Source organism: Pteropus medius, unplaced genomic scaffold, assembly GCF_902729225.1.
Source record: "Pteropus medius unplaced genomic scaffold, Ma_sr-lr_union100, whole genome shotgun sequence".
Taxonomy (NCBI): domain Eukaryota; kingdom Metazoa; phylum Chordata; class Mammalia; order Chiroptera; family Pteropodidae; genus Pteropus; species Pteropus medius.
In genome coordinates, this window is record NW_024350319.1 from 19,339,107 (window position 1) to 19,364,633 (window position 25,527).

Genomic DNA, 25,527 nt, shown 5'->3' on the forward strand with positions numbered 1-25,527 from the left:
GAGCTTCCTTTGAGAAGTAAGCACAGAGGCCAGTGCTAATATATTCTCTAAAGTCTTAGAAACCTAGTTAAAGCAATGCAAAACACTAAAATTATTTCAAAGAAATACAGAATCCTAGTTTTCTTCCCAGAAAACCTTTTCAAAACATTTGCATCAGACCAATAGTCTAAAGAACATAAAACACAATTCCAATTTTTTTTGCATTGGCTTTCTCTCGGCTGCCTTTCTGTGTTTAAATTTCCAACCTTGTTTCACTTTATGACATAAAATTTTCCTTCAGAATTTCTTCACAAACCTTCTCCTATATCTTCCCCTCACAAAATTTCCTCTCAAGATTTCCCTTCACAGACCTTCAACTACTTCCGCAAACCTTCTTTCACACTTTCTTTATTCCTTCAGTTTGCCTCTTTTTACCAGTTCAGTAATAACCACCTCTGAGGCAAATACCTTTCTTGAAATTCTTTAACATATTCTCAAGGACCGTTGCCTTACTCTGACCTGACCCCACGTTTCCTACTGTGTCGGTACCGCAAAGACAGACAAAGGGTAGTGTGTCCCTTTTCAGAGAACATTCAGATGCCCACCTGGCCGTGTCTCTCTGGAGACTTTCGGTGCATCTTGGCTAAGGTGTACCCGTATAAACCCTGGGCCTGGTCGTTCCCCAGAGGGATGAATCACCGTTATGCCTTATGATGTTGCTACAGTACTGCAGGTTGGGGCCTTCTCAGACCCCATAGTTCTTCACCGTGGGGCCACAGACTGGAAACTAAGAGACAGGTCTCTGAGATCCACACAGACGCACACACACTCTCAGAGGTTAAAACATTCTCTCCCTGGTAGTCCCTGCCTGAGGGGCGCTTGCCCCTGGAAGGTGATCAGTCTCCCCTTCCACCCTTAAGGTGGGCCTGTCTGGGTCTGTGGGGCCCAGGCCTTACCGTGTCTGATGTGGATCTGCCGAATCTCCTTATTCTCGCCACTCAGAGTCCGGGGGAAACGATGGAGCAGGGCCCGCCAAGTGCAGCCGGGCCCAAGACCGCCCAGCTGGGGCGGGGTGCACCTTCTAGTTCCTCAGTTGCCTCAGCTGACCAGCATCTCAGCGTTGTGCCCAGACCGGTGGCTTCAAAGGGCCAGCGTGGTTGGGTTTCCCTGTCAGGGAACCAAAATGTTGCGGATTTTGGCCCGTGTACCCAGAAGAACCAAGTGGCACTCAGTGAACTAAAAATCAAAGGAGGTTTATTTATGCCAGTGGGCTCAGAGGAGTCACTCTCCAGAGTCTGAGCCTCGAACAAAGGCAGGCAGGTAGATTTATACATTGATTACTTCCTCATACTTGGAGGTCTTTTGTTTCACCTGCGGGAAAGGTAGTGTTCCAGGGAGAAGAGGTTGGAAAAATTCCTCTGGGACAGGGTAGCCATCTTAGATTTCTTTATGTTTCCCATATCATAGTTACAGGAATGATTTTGATCTTGATAGCATGCTCTCTGCTGCCTCTCTTTTTCTCTTTCCAGTGCTCTTTTTCTTCTCTTTTCTTCCCTTCCCTTCCTTCCCTCCTCCCCTCTCTCTTCCTCTCTCTCATTCTCTCTCTTTCTCATATGGATAAAGCAAGTTACCACAGTGGAGAGGCTCACATGATAATGAATTGAGGATAGTCTCCAGGAAGAAATCGGTAAGAGACTGAGGCCTTCCATCTAACAATCATAATGAAATGAGACTTGCAAACAATCACATTAGTGAATCCCTCCCAAATGAGCCTTGATATGATCACAGAAAAAAAATTGAAATCTTATTTAGGGTTAATATAAGTAAGATTGAAAGTGAAAGTAGGGCAGGGTTACTTTAGAATAGAATTATTCTATTCCAAATAGAATAATTTCTGTCTTCTTTCTTTTCTCAATCTCTCACCGTTCCCACTCAGGATTATTTTCCAGGGTCATACAGGACATGGCAGGATTTACCACTTGCTGGAAGTGGCAGTGTATAAGCTGAAAAAGTTTATTTCTCCATGTCTTTTTTTTTCTACTTTTTACTTTCATTTTTTTCAATGAGGTATAATTAACATCCATAAAATGCATAGGTCTTAAATGTTCAGTACATTTGACAATTGTATATATACTCTAACCATTGCCCCCCAAAAGTTGTAGAATGTTTCCATTACTCCAGAAAGTCCCCTCGTGCCCCTTTCCAATCACCTCTTTTCCTCCCTCATTGCAACCACTATTCTGATTTCTATTGAGGAGTTTAGTCTGTTATTGAACTTCCTATAAAGAGACTCAGGATTCCTCTATGTTGTTGTGTGTATCAGGAATTCATTTTTTAAAATTTTTAGGTAGCATTTTTTTGTATACGATAGAGATAATAAGTATTTTTATTGATTTTTTAAAATAAACTTTTAATTTGAGATACTCGTAGATTCATATAGTTGTAGAAGTAGTACATACAGATCCCATTTATTGTTTACAGTTTTTCCGGTCCACTTCCTGTTTCTGTATTCATTTTTTTATGTTGCTTTTAGCATGACTCTTTTTTTCGACGTTATTGAACTATAATAGGCAAGTAGTTGTTTGCATTTACATTGTATGAGCCAATGAGCTTTTTTCAATTATAGTTGGCATAATTCATAAATAATATATTCATCTTAGTTGTACAGCATAGTGATTAGAGATCTATATAACTCACAAAGTGATCACCCCACTAAATCTAATACCCCACTTCCTCTTTTCATATTTATTACAACATTGTTAACTATTTTCCTTATGCTACACTCTGTATCTCCATGTTTATTTTGTAACTATCCATTTGTACTTCTTAATCTTTTTGCCCTTTTTCACTTTCTCCCCCAACACACCCCAGCTGGTAGTCCTCAAAATATTCTCTGTATCTATGAGTTTATTTCCATTTTTTTTGGTTGTTATTTTGTTCTTTAGATTCCATATTTACATAAAAAACATGTAATATTTGCCTGTCTCTACTGACTTATTTCATTTAGTGCAATACCCTCTAGGTCTATTAAGGCAATATCTTTTGCCATCCCCTTCCTTTTAGTCTGTGTGTGTTTTTCAATCTGAAGTGAGTCTATTGTAGGCAGCATATGCAGGGGTCATGTTTTCTTATCCATTCAGCCACTCTATTTTTTTGGTTGGATCACTTAATCCTTTTCCATGTGAGGTACTTGTTGATAGGAATGGAGTTGTTACCATTCTTATTCATGTTTTTGATACATGTTTTGTTCTTCTTAAATAAGTCCCTCCAACATTTCTTATAATACTGGCTTGGTAATGATAACTTCCTTTAGCTTATTTTTGTTTAGGAAGCTCTTTATCTGTCTTTTGACTCTAAATGATAGCTTTGCTAGATAAAGTATTCTTGGTTTTAGACCATGGGTTTTCATCACATTGAATATTTTGTACCAAGCCCTTCTGTCCTGCAGAGTTTCTTTTGAGATATCAGCTATCGGTCTTATGGGAGCTCCCTTGTGGGTAACTAACTGCTTTTCTCTTGCTACTTTTAAGATTCTCTCTTTGCATTTAACCTTCGGCATTTTAATTATAATGTGTCTTGATGTGGGACTTTCTGAGCTTCCTGGGGTTGTATGTCTATTTCCTTCACCAGGTTAGGAAAGTTTTCCATCATTATTTCTTCAAATAGCTCTTCAACGTCTTGTTTTCCTTCTGGTTCCCCTATGACACAGATATTTTTACACTGAATAGTGCCCCATAGGCTCCTTAAATTATTATTATATTCTTGGTTACTTTTTTCTTGCTGTTCTGATTGGGTGTCCTTGGCCTCCTCATCCTCTATATCAGTGTTTCAATCCTTTTCTTCTTTCATTCTGTTGATTCTCTCTAATATACTCCTCAACTCAGATACTGTATTCTTCATTTCTGACTGGTTCCCTTTTATAATGTCCATTTCCATTTTTATATTTTTTATCTCTTTGTTAAAGTTCCACTGAATTCTTCTACATTTCCTCTAAGTTCATTGAGCATCTTTATAACCAGTGTTTTGAACTCTGCATCTGTTAGATTGCTTGACTCCATTATTCCTGTTCTGTTTTCTCATACAGTTCCTGCTTCTTTATCTTCCTATTTTGGCTGCCTTTCTGTGTCTTTTTCTGTGTACTAAGCAAAGCTCCTAAGTCTCCCAGTCTTATTAGCATGGCTTATGTGTAGCAGGTGTCCAATGGCACCGTCCTGAGAGGGGTTCAGCTACAGGCCAAGTTTAGCCCCAGAATGTGTCCCTCTGGGTCCACCTGTTAAGATTCAGCAAGCAACCCACAGATGCTGTGCTTATAGTTGCCTCAGAAGGCCATGCCAGAAACTGAGGTCAGCTGCCACCAGCGTTAGTCCTGGAGTTGGCTTAACAAGGAGTACCAAACTCATCTATGACAAAATTAAATGTGGCTTGAGTGGGGCCAGAGGTGGGAGATGTGGAGTTTCAGGGAATTCTCTGTGTGGAGCAACCTCTGTTATCTAGTTTGGTGATGTCTCAGCTATGGCAGCCCTGAGTCCACACACTGGGACGGGGAAGGGCTCAACAGAAGAATAATAGATACCACCAGCTCTTCTGCCCAGGAGAGATTCTCACCTCTGGCCCTCACACCAACAACTCAGTGTCCTCCTGTAACTCCCTGGTGCCCCCCGAGCAGCTGACCCAATGCTGGTGCTCAGAGCGAGCAGGTCCACCACTGCAAAAGTTTGCTTGCAGACACGGCCCCTTTAAGAGGCATCTGCAGCTGTCGGCTACAACTGCTTCAGCCTCTGTACCACTCAGGCAGTTGAGAGCAGAAAGCCTCACATCTTCACTTCCTCTCATTGCAGGGTGATTTCTTATTTCTCTTCCTAGTTGTAGTGCTTTTGTTCATCTAGATCCCATGCGACTTTGCTTGCTATTTGTTCCGTGTTTCTGTCGCAACTTTGATTTGGTTAAAGAGGGATGAACAAAGCCTCTATTGTTTAGGCCACTTTTTCTGCCTCCTGTCCATGTCTTTTTTAGAGTGTCTCTTTGGAACAAGTATGCAAGAGTCCTTTCTCTAAAATTTTGAATGTCAGTATAACTCTACAGGGCTAAACAAAACCATTGGCAGCTTGAGAATCCAGGGTTGTCTTCAACTATCTAGGCTCCATGCCTTTTAAAATGTGAACACCTGGAAAACTAGAGCTCTAGGTTCCATGACACCTTGGGAACTTAACCTGGGTTCTATCATGCAACCCTTTCTTCTCAGGAAGATGAAAGAAGTTTTGATTTTTCTTTCAGAGGAAGGCAACTAACCTTAGTTCCCAAGTGAGCATAGGGTGAATTCTATGAAGGAAGGTACAGAAAGTTCAGGATTTAAGACATTGTCCTGTCCTCTTATAGGAAAACAGGATATTATTGATACTAAAAAAAATTGTGCAATGTAAAAGATTCTCATCTGCTTCGATGTGTAAATAAAGTGAAATTTTATCCTGACTTTCTAGTCACTTTCTTTCTATCAAGATATACTCAGTATTAATTATTCAATAATAAAAAAGATTTCTTTTTTACATTGTAACGGAGAGGAATTTTATTGTTGATAAGACTTTTAATTCACTAATAATATAAACAAATAAATTTCCTGCCTACATTCCAAACTCCTTTCCAGATGAACAAAGTTATTTTCTGTAGATACATTTGGACGTGTTTGCTGAGAATAATTCAATTCATGAAAGGAACAAAATTGTTCTATTTATGAAGGCATTTATATGCCTATAACAAGCAGATCAGAGTCTTGAATATTATGTAATCTGATATCAGCAGTATTTCTAATTCATTAATGTTATTGTATTTATTTTTTATTTTTTACTTTTATGTGTCTAGTGAATACTTTTAATGACTGTGAATTATTTTTAAATCCTAAAAAGCAAATACACAAAAGTAAAGTACATTCTCTTTCAAAAAACAAAAATCACTTATCAGGAAACATTTTCTGCTGGATATTGGGTATTGGAATTTATTGTTCATTCATTTCTTAGACAAGCACCTAGTAATCAATATGATGCATAAAGTCTGTCATATATTAATGTTCAACTGTGAACAGATGAGTTAATATGTTAAAGTAGGTCAAATAGAAAAGGAGGCTTGAAATAAGGAATTTAACTAGTCTACTTGGTTTGGACAGAAAACAGGGGCAATTGATAAATTTGCAGGGCCCAGTAAAAGTGCTTTATGCTGGTAAGCAAATAAAGAGACAAAGCTCAGGAAAATAGCAGTTTGGAACTAGAGAAAATGATATTATCCAGAAAGGAGTCAACTTGAAAATATTTCAGCATGAACACTGCACTGTGTATGTTTACATGCCGACTCCAATTTACAGCTGTGGAATGGTTAATAAGCATGTAGTTTGACCAAATCTAGAATAACCCCTTTACATTTGGTGATTTAGTACAGGACACATTCTTTTCTGAATTAACAACAGAGTTTATTAATTGGCATGAGAGTCAGTAAAAATAATGAAGTCACTGGGGCTTAAAATATGTGATCGTTAGGAGAATCAATCAGGTCCTGATACCTTGGTATGAAAAAGACACAAGTATGGTAGGCCAAGTAGCTCCTGCCAGCTGTGCATGTTCCAGGGCTTGTACCTGTTTCCTTGCTTCTCCACACACCAGGGAGGACCCAGCTTCTGATATAGTAAGTTCAAGGCCAGAGAATCTACAGACGCTCCTACATCCACCATGGAGTGAGCCCTTTGTTTTCAGAGAAGGATTTCCCAGGCTGCAGAGGTTGTTTAAATGGTCTTGCTCAATGTATGCATAACTGGCAGAATTAACCTGCATCTGAATAGTCCAAAAAAGACTAGCTGACAGGGTCTTGTCAGTCTTCCGGCTTTGTTAAGCTTTTTCCTGTACTGTGAGAGAAAATCTCCTCTATTTTTCTTTGCATTTCTAACAAGTTCTTGCATCTCATCCCCTCTAAAAATGAAGAACTTCTATAATAAATAGATGCTGTGAGGATTATACAATACCAGTAACAAGTGAGAGACAACAACATTCGTGAGTACTCATGAGGCAGGATATAGACAAATCTGAGGAACTAGCAAAAGGAATGTAGAGATGTCTGAAGCGGCTCCCTTCTTACTCTACCAAAATATGTGAAAGACTGGTCGTGAAACTGCCTTCCCCCAAAATTGTTAGAAGGCATCCTTGTATAGACCTTTGATTCTTTCAATAATTTAACAATTATTTATTAATTTTCAAGAATGGCAGAGGTCTTTTTACCGGAGCCTAATCTTAAGATTTGTGTAAATTTAGTCCAAGAGGTGACAATTTCTAACTAAAAAAGTGAGTGAAGACTTTTTTCATTTTGCTTTTATCGCCCTTCACCTCACTCCTGATATCTTCCTTTCTCTAAACGGTGATCATTTCACTTCACCATTCTCGTGTTAACTGTTTCTAATTTGTATTGCTGGTCATGTGTGTTGGGAGATTTGATGGGGAAGCAGAATTCTATACAAATTTGCAGTATTTGGAGCATTCATCTGGTGATACCAGTGGGTCTGGGGACAGGTTCAGCTACAGGACTTCTCATTCCAGTGGGTTTGGATGGGGAAAATCGAAGACAACTGGGCATTAACTCACAGACATTAGAGCTGTGCCTGTAGATTTTATCCCTCTGTCACCTGTGGGTATCATGTTCCATGAAATCCTCATATCAAAAACATAGTTTTATTTCAAATGAAGCCCCTCGAATGCATGGAACAATGATGCTCTAAATGAGAGGTTTACAAGATACCACTTTTTCTTTACAATTTTAAATGTCTTAATTGCACAGTGAGACAAAGGTAGTAGCTTCATTGCTGGGTAATGGTCATGGGAGAGAAGCTTGAGTAGGCCAAAGCACAGGAAGTGGCCAGTCCCTCAGAGAGAAGAGGGCAGCAGGTTCAAACAGGTGTTCATGTCCGTTTTGCATCTGCAAATCCCTGATGCACTGGTTCCTAAACCTAGAGAGTTAATATAGTAAGGAAATGGTAACTGGGGCAGCTCGTGCACATGTTCACCCCTATTTTTTGAACACCCGGTGTTTACAGGGAGGGCTTTGTGCTGGTAGCCAAATATACGATGATGAGTATCATCAAATGCATGAGACCATGAAGCAGTAAAGGAGACAGCTATAATCAGGTCATTTTTATTTCACAATTATGTAAAAGTGCTATGGTAGCATAGATGTCATAGCATAATGATAGCGCAAGGAGAAAACTACATCTAATCTCAGGAGATCAGGAAATAGCAGAGGGTGAGGAGGAACAGAGGCTTGCAAATAAAGGGTATAAAGTGAGGAGCCGGGGTATTTAAGGGAGTCTGTGTCCTGTGTGCAAACATCCAGAGTCAAGAAAATACATATGACTCGTGAAATTACAAAAAACTCTTTTTAGCCAGAAAAGTCTAAAGCTTTGTACTGCTGAAAAGAATTCCTAAAATGTTGAGCTGACTTTGAAAATAATTTTCCTTCTAAATCACCATTTTTATAAAAGTGGGGTGGGAATTTGAAGACCACTCCAGTTGACATCTCAGTAGACTTTATATCTGAAGATAAATTAAAGTCTAGAATTTCAAGGCCACGTTGAGAGGCTCAACAGACAAAAAAATTAAGATGCACATCTTGTAATTTCCATTTTCTGCTGTAGTAAGTAGACTCTTTCTGTTGAACTGACTTGTGTTATTTCTAGTAGTATTAAATACTTTGATCTTGTCATGGAAACTTGCCCTTTCATGTGTTATTATTCAATTTTAATCTTGATAATTGTTATTTATTCATGCTTGAATAACTAATAACCCATACAAGATGTAAAAGGCACAGAAGAATATACAATATAAGGTTAGTTATCCTCATGTCTCATCTCAACTATGAGCATTCATTCCTGTTGTGTCCATGGATACTAGTTTATTTTATATTTTTCCAGATAGATGATCATATACGCACATATTCATTATTTTTAAATTTGGTGGTACAGCTCTATACATGTTCTGCATCTTTTTTTCACTTATGATAAATCTTGTAGGTTTCTTCACGTTAATACAAATAGAGCTTCTCCTTTCATTTTAGTGACTGTAGAGTATTCCTTTGTAAGTATATCTTGGGATGTCTGTATCAGTATCTGACAGAGGGAATTTAAAGTTGGTCCCAGTCTTTTGGACTTACAACAATCTTGCAACAAATATACCACTACATGTGTCATTTTCAGCTTGGGTAAATAAATCTATAAGATTTATTCCTGAATGTAGACTTGCTAGATTAGTATTTGCATTTAGAATTTTTGACATGGATTTGCCTAAAATTGCATTCTCACTAGCAAATAGGAGAGACTGCCAATTTCTCCAAACTCTTGCCAACATAGTGTTCTATCAATACTGTTCTTTTGGAACATCTGCGAGGTGACACAGGTACTTCTTGGTTTTACTTTGCACATCTTTTATAATCGGTGAAGTTAAACATGTTTATGTTCTTCTTATATTTAGGCCCATTTAAAAAATATGATTGTTGTTCTTTCCTCACTGATTTAATAGGACTCATCATAGCTTAAAGAAATAATTTCCATAACTCTAATATAGATTGCCAATGTTTTCTTTATTTTCTCATTTGCCATTTTACTTTGCTTAAGATATTTTTATGAATAAATTATTATCTTCTAAATTGTTTCCATTTCTTTAAATTTAGGGTTTTAAATTAAATTTTGATTTAATTTTAAATCAAAATTAAGGTTTTTTTTTTTAAACTTTGGATATCACACCCTGATATTCTTTTAATCACTTTTTATTTTTTAAACTTTTCTTAGATGAACCCACCATGATACACATACTTCAAAAATAAGCCACAGTGATAGGCTATTAAAACATAAGATTCCCTTTAAACATGCTTTATAGAGGCAGAATTGTAGATACATCTCACATCTCAGTGATTAGTTTAACACCCCAGCATACTCCAGTTAACAAAGTTTCTGCCAAAGAAAGGAGTTTTGAAATATTCTCTGGTGAATAAATTTTCGACCTTTCATTATCTTCTTTGAGTTGTTTTATCTCTTTATTTATCTCCTCATATTTCTCTTTAAACCCTTCATTAAATAGTTCTTTCTGGATCTGTAAAAAGGAAAGAGTTCTCTTTTGAAAATCCCCAATTATCAGCACTTTGTATTTAACAAATGCAACAGCTAAGCACATGTTTTATTTCTCTACCAACTTACATGCACTTGGATGAGTTTATCTAATATTTCTAAACATTTTGACTTGGGTAGTGGGAGAATCCATGGTTTGTAACTTCCTATGATTGCTTAGCACCATCATATGGGGGATGGGGAGGAGCTGTGGCCTGACAGCTATCCCAGGAATGTGTTCCAGACCTAGGAATGCACTTTGGGGAGGATAGAGGTTTAATTCTAATTATTTCTCAGTTCTGCTGGGGAGGATGATCACAAATGTGTAACAAATAACAGGAACTGCTGACTCTTTAGAACACTGGCTAATCAAATCCAGGTTGGGACAAAGAATGCAGGGTACTCTGGGTGTATAGAATAAATCGGTCAGATCTGGAAACGACTGCAGCAAATGTTAGAATTTCAGCATCCCATACTTCACATCAGACACATCTGAAACTTTCAGACCTGATTGATCTATATCCAGTCTCTTTGATGGTTGTATCAAACAGCCAAAAAACAATAGGACTGAAGTCCTATTCCTTTGGGGTCACGGTGAGACCCTATAATCACCACAAACTGCAGTTCAGGAGCCTGGGGCATGTTATTTGTACCCACCAAACTCTAATACTACAGAAGGTACGGAGTCTTATAGATTTAGGGCTTTTGAATGATCCAGAATTTTTGACATTTCACTGAATCACAGGACTTTGGATTTCTCTCTGGATACATGACTTTAGTTAAAATTTTTGTGCTTCCCTTCCTGAGGAAACAAGGTACTGTCATTAATGCAATGCCCAGCCACACCCAGACTTTTACCTTCAGCTTGTGCTCTAGCATTCTTTCTGTCTCTTCCAGTAGGGTTTTCTCCGTTCTCTCCAACTTTATCTTCAGCTGGGCCATGTTTTCATTGTAGCTTTTCTGTTGAGCCTTCAATTTTTCCTCCTGTTCCTGTACTTTCTGTATTAGCAGTGCCAGTTCCTTCTCAGTTGCCACATTCTTGGCACGCTCAGCTGTTCTCCACATGTTTTACAGAGGGAAGAAAGTGACAGTTAAGCCAAGCTGTGACCTTCTAAGCTAAAAGACTGAAATGACTTTAAAATGTCAGGGAGGAAACTCTGAATATTCCTACTAGCCACACCAGCAAAACATGTTTCAGAATGTGATGGAATGGCACTGAATGGCTGAATGAGCAACCAAACCCTCTCGTTATTTTCAGATTTAGCTAGGTTGTTCCACAAAAGGAGAAGAAGCTGCTTGGTTCAGGAAGGTTTTGCTCTTACCCCTGTCACAGGGCACTGCGGGAATTAAATCACCCTGACATGGGCTGAGTCCTGTTCCTTACCTAGTGTGGCCTTCTCTGCAGTAGTGAGAGCTTTGTCTGACTGCAGGATGGATTTCTCTATTGCAGCCTGTGACTGCAGGAAGCTCTGGAGGACCTCGTTCGCCTGAGGAAACAAGAAAGAGTACAGACTCTTGCTAGGAAAATTATTGCTCAATGGACCTACAAATTGGACACTGTAAATTCTTCATCCTTCTAAGGATCCCACGACAGTTCTTTTCTTTCCATGGCCACAATCAAAAATCCAACCTCCTTAATTAGATATGAAAATCTTCGACAGTAACCTCTTTTCTAGGTCTCTTCTCCTAATGATGGTGCCTATCACCCACCTTGTGTTTACAGATAACCAGATTTATGTGCAGTTCTACAAACACCAATCCTGCAATGTTTGCAATATCCGCATATTCTTTTTCTTCTGACTGGATGCTTCTTTATCCTTTCTTTATTCAGATATCATTTATTGATACATCAACTTTTAGTTCCTTCCTCCTCAGCCAGGAAGATTTCCTTAACTTTCTTCTTAGATTTAAATGGCTGCCAGGTACATGAAGCTGTCCTACCAGCTCTACCACTTGCTGGCTGTGTGTTCTTAGGTGTAACTTATTAATTTCTCAGTGTATCACATTTCTCAACTGTATAATGGGGAGGACCGCAGTACCTAATTCATGTTATGTGAAAATTAAATGGAGAATCCAAACACAGCACCTAAGAATACACTAGATTTGGGAAGTGAGCACTCAAGGTATGTCAGCCATCATCATAATCACCAAAACCATCTGTGTTTACCTGTGTGATAACCATTATCCTTCTATAACCAACTGACTATATGTCCTTCTCAGGTAAGATCTTAAGCTTCTTGAAAACAATGTTGTTTCTTTAAACATGTATCTCCTGTACCTAGCACAAAAACTGTTACATTGTTTGCTTAATGAAAGGAATATTCTCTTTCATCTAGATTCCTGATAACAAATTTTATATTTGGGAAGATATATTTCTGGTTTATTTAAGATTATCTAACTAATTGTGGATATAAAAGTTGAAAAATGGAGAGATATTGTCATGCTCTGCTTTCTCTGCACAAACAGTGCTCTGGTTTTAGATTTTCAAAAGAACCCTCTGACCCCAATCTGCTGTTCTTTGTCCCTCTGTTTGTTTCTCACCTTAACCCCTTTCCTGGGCACCAGCTGATAGGACCGTTCAACTGTGTTCCTTGCTTCTAAGTAGAGATTGTGTCCTCCAGGCACAGAGAAAATTCCTCTGGAAATGCTTTCCATCAGGGTCTCTGAAAGCTGCTTAAGCTGAGCCTGGCAATACTTGGCAGATGCCTCTTCATTCTGAAGCAAGAATTCTCCTTTTTTGCCCTCTATTGTTTCCTGCCAGAGAAATATGGAGAAATTCAAAGGAAAGAAGGATTTAGAAAGGAAAGTCCAGCAACTTTCACATATGCAATCCATTATTATCTGTGGTTCTTTTACCAGTAGTAGGGTTAACAGTGATCCATCTATTGACAATGAACAGTGGAAAATTCAATATGACTAGAAGTAGACTTTCTTCTGCAAACTTGGTTTTCTATGGATAAAAATATTTTTCCTGTACTTATAAATTTCAATTCATTTGGTTTTCTTCTATACAAACTGAGAAATTTTGTATCCTATAGGATGGTCACAACCAGACTCAAAGACAAATTTTAGTGAAGGTCCGATAGTAGGCAGAATTATGATTTCCTCTAAGAGTTCTCTCCCTTGATGTCCACACCCTACAGAGTGCCTGGGCCTGTGAATATGACCAATAGTAATACTGTGATTAGATTATATATATGGTACAAGCTGACTTTAAGAAATGGAGAGTACCAGGTGGACATGATCTAACTATATGAGTCCTTTAAAAGCAGTTTTCTCCAGTTGGTGGCACAGAAGATAGTCAGAGAGACTAGAAACAACATAAAAATATAATGTACCATTGCTGGCTTAAAGATGGAGGGGAAATTCCATGGAGCCGCCAGATGTTAATATTAGCACATTTGATCCATGTCTTCAACTGTGGTATACTGAGCATAGCACCCATACATCTTATGCTAGGATGTGACCTGAAGAACTCTGAGCTAATAAATGTGTATTTGTTTCAAGATGTTAAGCACATGGTTATTCATTTTCTCATGACAGAAAATAAAGAACTGATCTTTCAGAAAAAGGAACAATTATAGCCAATAGAGTCCTGTCACTCACAAGAATCTAAACTCCTTCTACAATGAGAAACACATGAACTATGAGGTCAAAGAGAACTATGAGGTCTTAAAAAGACAAGAAAGAGACAGAGTATATGCTAAGACATATTACCACAAGCTTCTTCTGGAACTCCAACTTGTCATCTTTGAAAGAGTTCTCCATGAACACTGCAATGGCTTCCTTATCACATGCTGCATGCAGGTCCAGTAGTTCCTGGAGTGTGTCTGTGGGGAACTTTACTCGCTGGGCCATCTGCTCACTGTAGTAGTTGGCTGCCTTCTGCACGGCCACTGAATTCTCACGCTCAGCCAGATTTATCACTGCATTTTCCAAACAAGGAATTGCTCCACTGTTGATAGAATTTACATAGGTCTCTGCCAGAGTGGCCAGCCCTGAAAGACATACGATATTTAGGGAATAGACAGGAATTTCCCATTCACTGTTTTAGAGATTTTGAGATCAGCATTCTAAAAACCACAACAATTTTATTGAAATGAAGTTTTGTTTTTTCTCTTTTTCTTTTCCTCCAAATCTTCCTCCTTGGCCTTGGCTTGTTTCCTCCTCCTTGCTCCCCTACAAACTGACTTTCTTAGAGTAACATCACTGTATCTCCTATCCAGTCTCTCTTTTATGGTTCATGAATTCATCTCATCATAATATTAAATTAATAATCTCAATCAATATATTCAAAGATTTCTGAGAACACTTTTCCCATTGAAATAAAATTAAAAAGAGTGTATTTTACAGGTAATTAAAGTAGATAACTTGTGGGCATTACTTCCAAATGAAAATGTGGGGGCCCTTGTAAAAATATCAAGAATTTCAGGACAGTGATATAAATATTAAACCAAGCATGGGCCCATTTCAGCACAGGGTACTTTGTGTCTGCCCACAATGCACGTTCATGAATCCAGCCTTGTACATATGATTATACATAAATTTGTTTCTCACACCCTAAGTGAGCTTTCAGGCGCTATTTATTTTCTATCTGGTGAAAATTTACAAAGTACCTCGTGAATCCTCACCAAGAAACACTTATCCTATTGAACGTTTCATCCACATGCAGATGTGTATTCTTAACAGCAGTTTGTGTTTATGTCATAAGTGTACTAGTTTCATGAGATGTAGCAGGTTCAGTAATTCCTCATATAGGAAAAGTTTAATGAAGAAACATGCATATCTGTGTGTGGCATAAATATCCGCTTTTCCACATCACCTAAGGAAGACATTTACGGACAAATCCAGAGAGCAATCACAGCTTCATCATACACATTGAACCACAGAGAGACAGACTGTAACAAAGGAGACTCACTATTTCCAGTGACAATGAGTCCCTCTCGTAGGGTCTTGGTTTTTGCATGTGTGAAGATATAGGAACAGAAATTTTTGGATTGCACCTGGAAATTCTGTTCCAGTTGGTTTTCTGATGCTTCCTCAATATGGAGTAATAATTTTTTGTCATTTGTAGGCCAGTCAAAAACAAAGCACTTCCGTTTTGGAAAAAACTTCCTGATAGACTCTCTGGACAAGTTAGATTTCTGGGTTTGGTGATTCTCCCCTAAAGAAAAGAAAAAAAAGCAATCACTGATGAGATAGTAGTCAGGCAAGGAGATTGAAGACTTTCATTTCCAGAGATCTTTGTATTACAGTAATTGGGCTGCCTGTAAATCTTTTATTTAATTATGCAAATTGACCTAATGCCAACCTACTCAAAGCATAGGATTATTATTATTATTATTATTATTTTTTGCCATAGCTAAGAGTGAAGGAAGTACTTCTGGGGAAAAAGGAGGGGCATCTAACCCAAGTGAAGAAATGTATGATTGTTTTCCTTAGCCCTTTCATGGTGTCCAGTGGCTTGACTATTTATTAGATATTTTCTGAATGGCAGATTAATCAAAAAAATTGTCAGAAATACTCTTGATGTTACAGTCCTAATGTCGAAAATAAAATGTGGGCTCTGAAGTAAGAGTAAAATATTTCCTCTTAGAAATAAGGATAATTATGATATTGCTGGGGAAAATACTATGTGGAGCACAGATAATACTTGCAATAGTAAAGAAAAACTTCTAAAGATCAGAGTAAAAAATATACACAATATAAATATGTTCAGAGATTTTTTTTTTTTTTAGTAGATATCATGAAAAAGTAAGATTAACATAATGCAACTTGGAGACCTCACCTGTTCTATATATCAGATTATATTAGATGTGACAATTTCCACAGAGAGGTTCTGGGCATATGTTAGCTATTCAATAAGTGATTCTTGAATGGATAAATAAATGATTAAATAAGCAAAAAAGGATATGCTTCTAGGTACCATCCATTATCTTTGCTAAATGTACTCTGTGTAATAAACTTATTACACTGACATGACAACATATTGTGTAGGTTATGTTCTGAGAAACAGGAAAAGAAGGATTTAACAGTCTTACTGGAAGGCTATGTCAATGATTCTTTGGAGGAATTTTTAGTGTATAAATATCTTTTATGTGAAGGATGTAACTATGTAGATTAGTATAACAGACTACATGAAATATATTTCAAAAATGAAGTCATTTGATATCTTTATGATTCTATGTTTACTGTCTTCCACACTCATGGGCATTTTTCTCTAAACAGAAGTAGAGGAGCTCTGAAATTAACAAGTAACACAAGCATTTAACCCTTAGGAAGTTTTAGCATTAGCTGTAATCCTGAAAATTTTCTAAAATCATTTGGTCGAATATTGGATTCTAAATTTCCTCAGTGAGCTTCAACTCTGGTCACGGGAGTTATTCCAGAAAGAATAACAACAAAATCTATATCCATCTGTCATACACATATCACCACTAACGTGGGCCTCAATCTAATCCAAATAAAGGTTGATGTCAAGTGCTGAGTGACAGGGCTGAGTTGATTCCACTTTCTGCTGAACCTTCCACCAGCCAGGCCATGCTCTGATACCTGGAATCAACTTCAAGGCATTCTCCAGGTATTCATCTTCAGTGATGGGGTGTCCTTTCCACACTAACTCCATCATGAAATCTCGTGCAGCCCAAACAAAGTCTGGGAAGAAACTCACAAAGTTGGCTGAGTCAGGTACTTCACCAGAGCTGGGAGAGGATTTTGTCCTGATTAGTTTTGTTAGTTCAGTCACGTAGCTGGAAACATAGCTAAGGAAAGGGAAGTGCTTTGCTGCAAAATTTTCAGATCTTACTTAGAAACAAGATTTATAAACATTCCCATTAGTCCTGTGTCCCCTTCTCTTAAAAAATGAGAACAGTCATGGAAAAGAAGAAACAGTCTCAATTACATTCCCATAGACACAAGGACACATGGTGCTTCATTTCCTGGAAGGATACTGCAGCTGCTCCAGGGCCTGGTGGTTGATGATGCCCACGTTGTTGTAGACAAACATGCTGCTCAGAAGCACGGCCAGGGCAAAGATCCATGAGTCATTGTTAGAGTCACCCTAGAAAGTACGTTATAGCAGAGGACTTAGGCATCTACTGTTCTCACTCATTCAGTTGTTCATTCACTATGTCAGCTGTACTGTAATTGAATAGTAAGACAAATAACACAGATTGTGAAGACAATGCTCAATTCAAAGCTCATTTTTACTACTGACATTGACCCTTCTAAGGACCTGAGTTTGTTTAGCTATTAACAGAAGTGAATGACACTGTAAATACCTGTCAAATATTTCATACAGTGCCTAGAACACAGAAGTATGTAATAATAAGTGGGCAATGATCCTTCTGCAAATTTTTCTCTTTGTGGGCTTACTGGTGACACAAATATTATTCAGTTAAATTCACCAACTACTCATTGTGCACCTACAAAATGCCAGACTGCATTTGCTTGTGTGGATATAAAATTCTATATGATAATCTTTATTCTCAAGAGATGAGTTTCTGGAGGGGCAGGTATACATGGCAACATGTAAATGCATCCAAGATGATAAATGCTGCCAGGAGTGGAATCAAAATGTTATAGTGTAAAAGACAAAAGGGAAATGCAAAAAAAACAAAAATGTACTTTGTGAATTCAGAGCAAGAAGTAATTATGTCTGAATGAGATACAATCCCATTAGCTGGGCTTTAAAGAACTGACAGAATGTAGAATTGTGGAGATACAAAGTCCATGTAGGTGGGAGGACTAACAGAAGCCAATCAGAATTATCAGAAAGTGGCAGTCATATAAAGGTATTACTACTAGGTTATTTTATTGGACTGAAGTAGTGGTTTTGCGTGTGGTAGTAGATGATAAGGCTGAAAATGAGATTCCGAGAAAGTCATAAGTGACTTTGTAATAGAATTCGTTACAAGTAGAAATACTACCCAATACACTGCAAATTGTAAGGGCAGCAGGTAGTTCTGCTATCAGTTTACATTTGGTTCCTTGACAAATGCAATTAGACAAAAAGAAAAAGGTTATGCGAATTAAAATTTATTAGACCATCTTGGGTTTTCATTGAGGTGATTATTGGGTACATTCAACCTAAAAATTTAAATTTCAGATTATCTAAATTTGCAGTAATGAAAGCGAAAGACCCACTGCTGCTACTTTCATTTTAGACTCAGGCTAACATAAATAAGGAGACAAGGTTGCAACTAACATTATAAAGACAAAATAACTGAAATTATCCCATTTATAATGCTGTTGGTGGGTCTAACTCATGTTTTATAGAAGTCAGTGAGGAATTCATCTTCAAAACACAGAGATGGACTAAAACCTTAATGATGGTTCTTGGAGCAGCTAAATTTTTTCTGGAGATTCTTTAACTGAAACCCTATTTTCATGGGTCCTACTTCCAAACCCATCAACCTCACACACCTTAAGCTTACTGATCCCATGGTTATGGCTTCTCTAGGATGTTTTCCTCAACCTGAAAGACTGAGTTACGTTCTCACTTTTTGTACCCATGGTATCCTGTACTGATAACACTGCATATTTCTTATTTTCTTAACTAGGTTCTGGGTCTTTACCTCATTCAGTGGAATGTATGTAGTACTTAACAAAAAGCCCTACAATTTAGCTGCCCAATAAATACTTGTTAACTTGTATCTTTTACCCTCAGTGTTAAAAATAAAATCTATCCCTAATAACCAAAGCATTGAGTTTACCAAGAAAGTAAATTCAAAGAAACAAAATGTAACCTCATTATTACTAATTGGATTTGTAGTTTACAGAAATGTATCCTAAAAGTTGAATTGAGGTTGCAGATTAAAATGTAAGTAAAGTATCAAGAACAAAGAAGACTCTCTGCCTTACCTTTTCCACATCGCCCAGGCCCTCAGTGTCCAGGAGGACCAGAGTATGGTTTGGCTTGGAGGGGTGAGGCACACACCACATCCAGATGCCCTTGGTTTGAGACTGCACTGTGGAGCCCAGAGGGAAACCTGTAAAGGAAGAGGAGAGAACAGTATACAGTAACAACAGATAGTGCAGGCTTCCCACAAGTTATACTGCTTAAACTTGTCAGAAACGTGAGTGCCTGGCTGGGAGGAAGGTTGCTTCCATTTCAGAAAGAACAGCCAGTCTGACCTTTATATATATTAAGGACTTTCTCAAGAAACACTTTGTGTCCCCTATTCACCTCATACTATCAATGGCCAAAGCTGTGTCATGTTATAGAATTAAGATAAACTCTATTAACTTTTGTATTTTTATCTGACTCCCCTGTCCTCCAGCTTCTGATGGAGTTCAACCTGTGGGAAGCACTAGCGACTAGAATTCAGGCATGTGTTCCAGTAGCTTCTACCTGGTGAGCCATAGTGTCTCAGTGCCTCTGTTCCTCTAAGTTGAGTCACAGCTCTTTTCATGTAGCTCCATCCCATAGCTCTGGTCTTTGCCACATTATGGTATCCACTTTTTGCTTGCCTCTTCAGGCTACTTAAGTTATAATGGCTACCTGGCCATTGCTATTGCCACAATCTGGGGGTTTGCCCATCTCTCATTGGTTTCCTTTGCCCTGTGTATATCCTTGCAAATGGTCCCTCCATTAAACACTTTTTAGTTATCCCTTCAGTGGGTCACATGTGTATTGCATGGGCCTGAACTGGTATATCAGCTTTTGTTGGTGTTTTTACTCCTGTCTCTCCATATTTTCCTCATTTCTTTTCCCCTCTTCAAGCAAATGGTGAATTCTTTGTTAATTGCCTCAGGTGGGGAAAGCAGAAAAGACATGTGAGACTTGCTTGTTTCCAAAAACTTAAATTAACACACAGAGGGAGAGGATGTGAGGTGTATGCTCAAGAACCTCAGAGTGACATATCTTGTTTCACAGAGCAAGATTCTGACCATCTGCTATATGCCAATGCTTCTTTTAATGGAGACTAGAAATGGACGTGTTGAAATCCGTAGCAGAGGGTTGGTTCAGCATGGCTCAAGTTATTCCATTTCCACATCCAGTGTGTTCTCCACAGACAAGGTGTAAGCCTGAGATGGTCTGTACTCTTCTGCATCATGATACTATTTGCTTGCTTGCTGATTTATGTAGCGTAATCTGAACGTCCAGTTCTCCCAGTGAGAAAAGATAGGTATAACTGAAGGTCATTATACTTGGTTATGAAAAGTATCAAAAACATGGAGAAAGTCATCAACAAGGAGAGACTAGTGACTTGGTCATGATCTTGGATCATGACAGGGTACAAATTCCTTTCTTTGCATTCCTATGAGTAGGGTGGTGCTTTGAAATATTTTGATTGTAAAGACTTCCTCAGCAATAGAAATCACCTAAATATTACCACATGTTCTCTGAGTAGATTAAAAATGATGCTGTTGAAACCCCTTGACTAATATATCTTTCTTAACCTCTTTAACCCTTCAAAAAATGGCCTATTAATTAGGCTAGGCCAAAAAAAGGTGTCCTTTATGATTGGTGGTCAAGAAACTCTCTATAAGAAAGACCAAGACAAAATGTTTTATTAGAAGCCAAGAGGAGATTGGGAAGTAAAATGGAGAAAGGGAGAAAGGAAGGAAGGAGAGAGAGGGAAAGGAGAGTGACAGATGAAAGAGACACATTGAGAGAAGGACTATGAGAGAGATTGCTAGGGGGATCCTTAGAGTTCAATGACTGAGGTCTATCCCCTAATGGTGCTGAGCTGCTAAGCCGCACAGGAAGACATTAAAAAAAAAAAAAGCGTGTAGTCTTCATAGACAGAAATGCTGAACAGGACATAGACAGATTGTCCTAAAAATCAATAGGAACCAAGAGAGTCAATTTAATAGGAAACAAAAAAAACCCTCCCTGACATAAGAAATGCAAATAGCAACTAAATTTGTGAAAAGGTGCTCAGACTTATTTGTTATTTGTAACTTGGCAAATAACTTGTAACTCTATAGTCAAACAGATCAAAAGTTAAAAAGTCTTTTACCAAATTTTTATGAGGATGTGGAGAATTCTCAATTATTGCTATTAAGCATATAAAGTGCTCATAAAGTTTGAAAAGCTGTCTGATATTATCTAGCAAGGCAATTCCATTTCTGGTATATCACACAAGGAAAGTGTATGCATATGTCCGCCATGATATAAACACGAGGATATTCATGACGACATCATTTATAAAGGATAAAAACTAGAAATAATACCAGTTTTCATTGTCAACAACTGGATAAATTGTTGTATCCTCTGACTATAGCATACTGTAAAGTAGTGAAAATAAATAAATTACAAATACATCTGACAAACTAGATGGTTCAAGCACTCTTTTGTATGTGTTATAGTTCACAGACAGTTCAGAGCGAGAGAGAAGGGTTGGGGAGGAAGGGAAAATGGGCATAATTTATCAAAGTTTTGATATTAAATGAATCAAAAAAAAAAAAGGATGGTAGCCCCACTGAGATGTGGAATATGCAGGGATTCTACTGTCTGTTTTTCTTACCATCTCTTTTTAAAAACAGGACATGTTGAACAATATTTGTGAGCTACTTGAAATGACCCTGTAATTTCTTAGGGCAAATGTGATATAAGATAAAAAAGAGCATCATTTCTGGAGCTGAGCTCCTGAACAGATGAAAATGGATGAAATGGGGTGGATTTTTCAATAGGGTTGCAAACCCCTTATTACTGGTCAAAAGAGTGAGGTTTTATGGACAGATGGGGTTGAAGTTATTAATTTGGTGATGATAAATTTTCTTTAGTGGAAGGGGTTAGGCTCTCCCTTAAGATGACCCCGGAAGAGGTGTGAACTGACAGTGTTATCACTGCTTCCTAGCATATGGCCACTGTTCTAGAGCAATACTCACCATGGTTCTGTCCTGCCAGGCGATTCATTAGGTAGGATTTTCCTGTTCGATACAGCCCTACAATAGCCACCACCACCACAGGCTGAGAGTTCTCCTGAAGAATCTTCAGTGCGTTTGGATTTACTCTTAGTTGATTTTTCTGGTTTTCTATCAGACATATGGGTTCCATCATGGTGGATCCAGATGCCATGTTATCTGTAACCCAGAAGAACAACTCAGTAGCATACAAGACCCCAAAGTCATAGTTAATGGTTACACAAATCACATGCATGTCTGCTTTCCGTGTGTAGAACTTACAAATCAATTTCTTACATTTTATGTTTCTAAAAATTAAATATTTAGCTTAGAGCGTCAAGGCCTGTATGGATTCCTTATGCACATTATCATATTGATCAATATATGAACCCTAAAACAACCTTGTCCATGTGATGTATAAAATGAATAGAATGAGAAAAACTAAGCACTGACAACGGAGCCTAGAAAACACTAACATATTTGGCGAGGGGAGAGGGAGCGGGGCAGGGGGAAGTAGAGGCAGAGTGGGACATGCAGGAGATGAGTGACCAGAGAAGATATCAGGAATTCTGGAATGATTTCATCTCTCACTATTGCACGAGTATTTACTGAGTACTTACTATGTGATGGGCACTGTTCTAGATGTTCAATATCAAGTGGTGAGCAAAATAGATACAATTTCTGTTTCACAGAGCTCTACTCTAGAGGGAGGAGACAGGTAATAAAGAGAGAAATTAGAAAAATTCACATATGTGCATTAGATAATGGAAAAGGCTCAGAAAAAAATAAGCAGGAACAATGATAGGGAGGGCAGGGACTGTATTTATATAGAGGGTGGTCAGGGAAGGCCTCTCTGAGAAAGAGAAGTAAATGTGATCTGCGACCTTGATGAGGAAGGTTTAGAGAATTGTAGGAATAGGAGCAGGCTGAAGGAGGAAAGACTAAGAGGAAGAAGAAGAGAAAAAGAATACAGCTCGCTCTCAAAACACAACAGGACAGATCTTATAGGATCTAGATAAAGTTATGGCTGCCGGAATAAATAAATGTATTTAACAGGAATAAGAAGAAATTTCTTATTTATAGGCTGATAGAGAAGAGAGGCTATAGTCAGGGTGTGTCTGGGTCTGCCCAGATCTGCCAGAGTCCAACAGCTGGGCTAGGCTCTACTTTAATGTTTTCATCACAGTGACTGGGTGTTTCATGAGATCGAGAGACAGAGAACAGTCAAAGAGCTATGACTGTCCCTTTATTTTTTTTTAAAGACAATGCTAAGCAATATTCAAGTGTTCCTATACTTTCCTAGCTGTGTGACCACTGGAAAGATTAATTTCTCTATGCTTGTTTTGTTTTCTGTAAAATGGAAACACTAAAAGTAACACTCTACGGGTCATCTGGTTCAGTAGGAAAATTAAATATCTGATAAAATTTTAATGCTCTTAAAATCATTTTGGTACATACTGAATCCTATGTGAGTATCGATTAAAAACTGAGTGTCTAAGAAGGCGGGGAGGGTAATTGTTAAATGAAGGTGTAGGACTGGCTTTGCACTGAAACAGTGACTCCTCTCCCCAGTGGCAGCAAGCAAGTGGGAGGACACAGCCCATGAGGATGAGGAGGCAGGACAGGAAAGGCAGTAACAGCTGAGAGGCAGGACACTGGATGGGGGAGGGGGATGAGTTTCCTGGAAGGAACCCAGAGCAGTCCTGGGAGTCAGAGCACAGATTCTTGAGCAGCTAGCTGACAGGGTTCAAACCTCAAGGTTCAAATCACTTATTGGTTGTGAGATCTTGAAAAAGGAACTTCCCTCTGTGATCTTCCATTTTCTTATCAATGTAATAAGTAAAACAACAATTCCTGCCTGATTCATTACTATACATGCTGGGAACACACAGGCTCTCAATAATTAAAAAAACTTTCCAGGATTTATGTACCATTTCAACAAAAAGCAAGTTGGTCAATGTGCTGAAATGTGTCAATATGTTCAGTGAGCTGCAAAATGCCAAGAAATAATAAGGCATGTGTCGGAAAAACATGAATTTGTTTATTTCCTCTGCACCATTGCTCTTCTACAGGCAACTGGGAGCAGAGCTGGGGAGCAAAACATAAGCTTTTTACTGCTGTGTTATAAAGGAGAAATTGTAGGTTTATTTCTTAGATTTAATGCTTAAAAACTTTGGTTAAGAATAAATAAGTTTATAATGTGTGTGTCTGTTTTAACGCAAATATATTTAGGTACCCAAACTCAGAAGCTATTAACTCCAAATAAACAAGTAGAATGAAATAGTCTATTAGATGGAGTTAGATGATCAACACTTTTCCAAAATTTACTGGAGTGATGGTTAAAAATACCCCAAACCCTGTCTTTTCAGCAATTACCACAGGTTATTCTGATACAGTTCTTGTATGGACCACACATTAAAACCTTACATAATTAACACGATTAGACTTTATATTTATTTTTAACAGTTGATTAGTGAAAGACTGAATTATTGTAAATAACACAATTTTGTAGTATCTTTGGAATATTAAAAGTTAAGAAAATAATCCGGTGTCATTCTTTTAGGATATAAATTGTAAATGAGGACAATCTTTTCTTTTTGTATTCCCGATGCCTGGGAAGGAGAGTCGGGGAGCACAGTATGAAAATGCCTGAGGCCAGGTGGAGGAAAGGAACCCAACTATTGACTCTGCGAGGGGGTCAGGAATTGTTCCCAGAAAGAATTTCAGCCCCTTTCCGCAGATGAGGTAGGATGCGCTCCAACTTCTCCCAGACAAAGCTCTCGGTGCGGCCCAGGGCGGGTGCCTGAGAAGGAGCACCGAATGGGGGGCACGCAGTGCCAGCGCGCTGTCCCCCGCCTGGTACCCGCCTCACATGCAAAAGGAATTTCTGGGGTTTGCCCAGAGCAAAGCCTCCCTCGGGGTACCACCATCGGGCCCTGCACTGTCCGCCTTCCCGCCGCCAGTGCGGAGCCTGCAGCTGCGCATTTGTTGTTGTTGTTAGTTAACGGATGCGTGCATGCAAGACCAAGTTTAGGGGCGAACTTACGTGGTGCGGGTGCGGCAGGCAAGGGACAAATTCTAAGCTGTCCTCACTTGTCCCTCGCTCTACTCCTGTGTCTGGCTTCTCCCGGTACAGGCTGCTTTTATAGAAGCTAAAAATATAGCCGGATATTACAGCCAAGATGTTAGTGAGGTCAATTGAAAAGAATCTAAACCAAAAAGTCACGCCCTTCTCGTGGTTTAACTGTTAAGGGTTTTTATCTTGTTCCACCGCCCCCTCCTCTCCCCTCCCCTCCTCTTCCCTCTCCCCCTCCCCCCTCCCGTCTCTCCTCTCCCCTTGAAAAAGAGAGGCCCGAGGGTGGGGGCGAAACGAGGTGGACAATCCTGGTTCCTCCACACCCAGTTTGGTAAGGGTTGTTTCCTTCTCCCCAATTCTCCTGACCCCACAATGAACGCAGAGCCACAGGCTGAATCTGAGTCAGTAACAGCAGCCTGACAGAGGTCAGCAGCCTGTCTCTCAGGGGTACTTTTGGGAGGGAAGGAGTTTGCTTATTTTTATTAAAAAAAAG

At 38.7% G+C, this 25,527-nt stretch overlaps 1 protein-coding gene across 1 annotated transcript; it reads right to left on the reverse strand.

The window, feature by feature from the left end:
- Positions 1-8,996: 8,996 nt before the first annotated feature.
- LOC120583309 (guanylate-binding protein 7-like) lies at positions 8,997-25,176 on the reverse strand. The gene is made up of 11 exons (XM_039838751.1): positions 25,005-25,176; positions 21,944-22,138; positions 18,968-19,095; positions 17,056-17,165; positions 16,658-16,854; positions 15,024-15,269; positions 13,823-14,103; positions 12,647-12,859; positions 11,490-11,592; positions 10,964-11,157; positions 8,997-10,091 (listed from the first exon to the last, which is right to left on the reverse strand). Exons 2-11 carry the CDS (start codon positions 22,131-22,133, stop codon positions 9,900-9,902), a joined length of 1,854 nt encoding a protein of 617 aa, XP_039694685.1. The 5' UTR covers positions 22,134-22,138; positions 25,005-25,176; the 3' UTR covers positions 8,997-9,899.
- Positions 25,177-25,527: the final 351 nt, after the last annotated feature.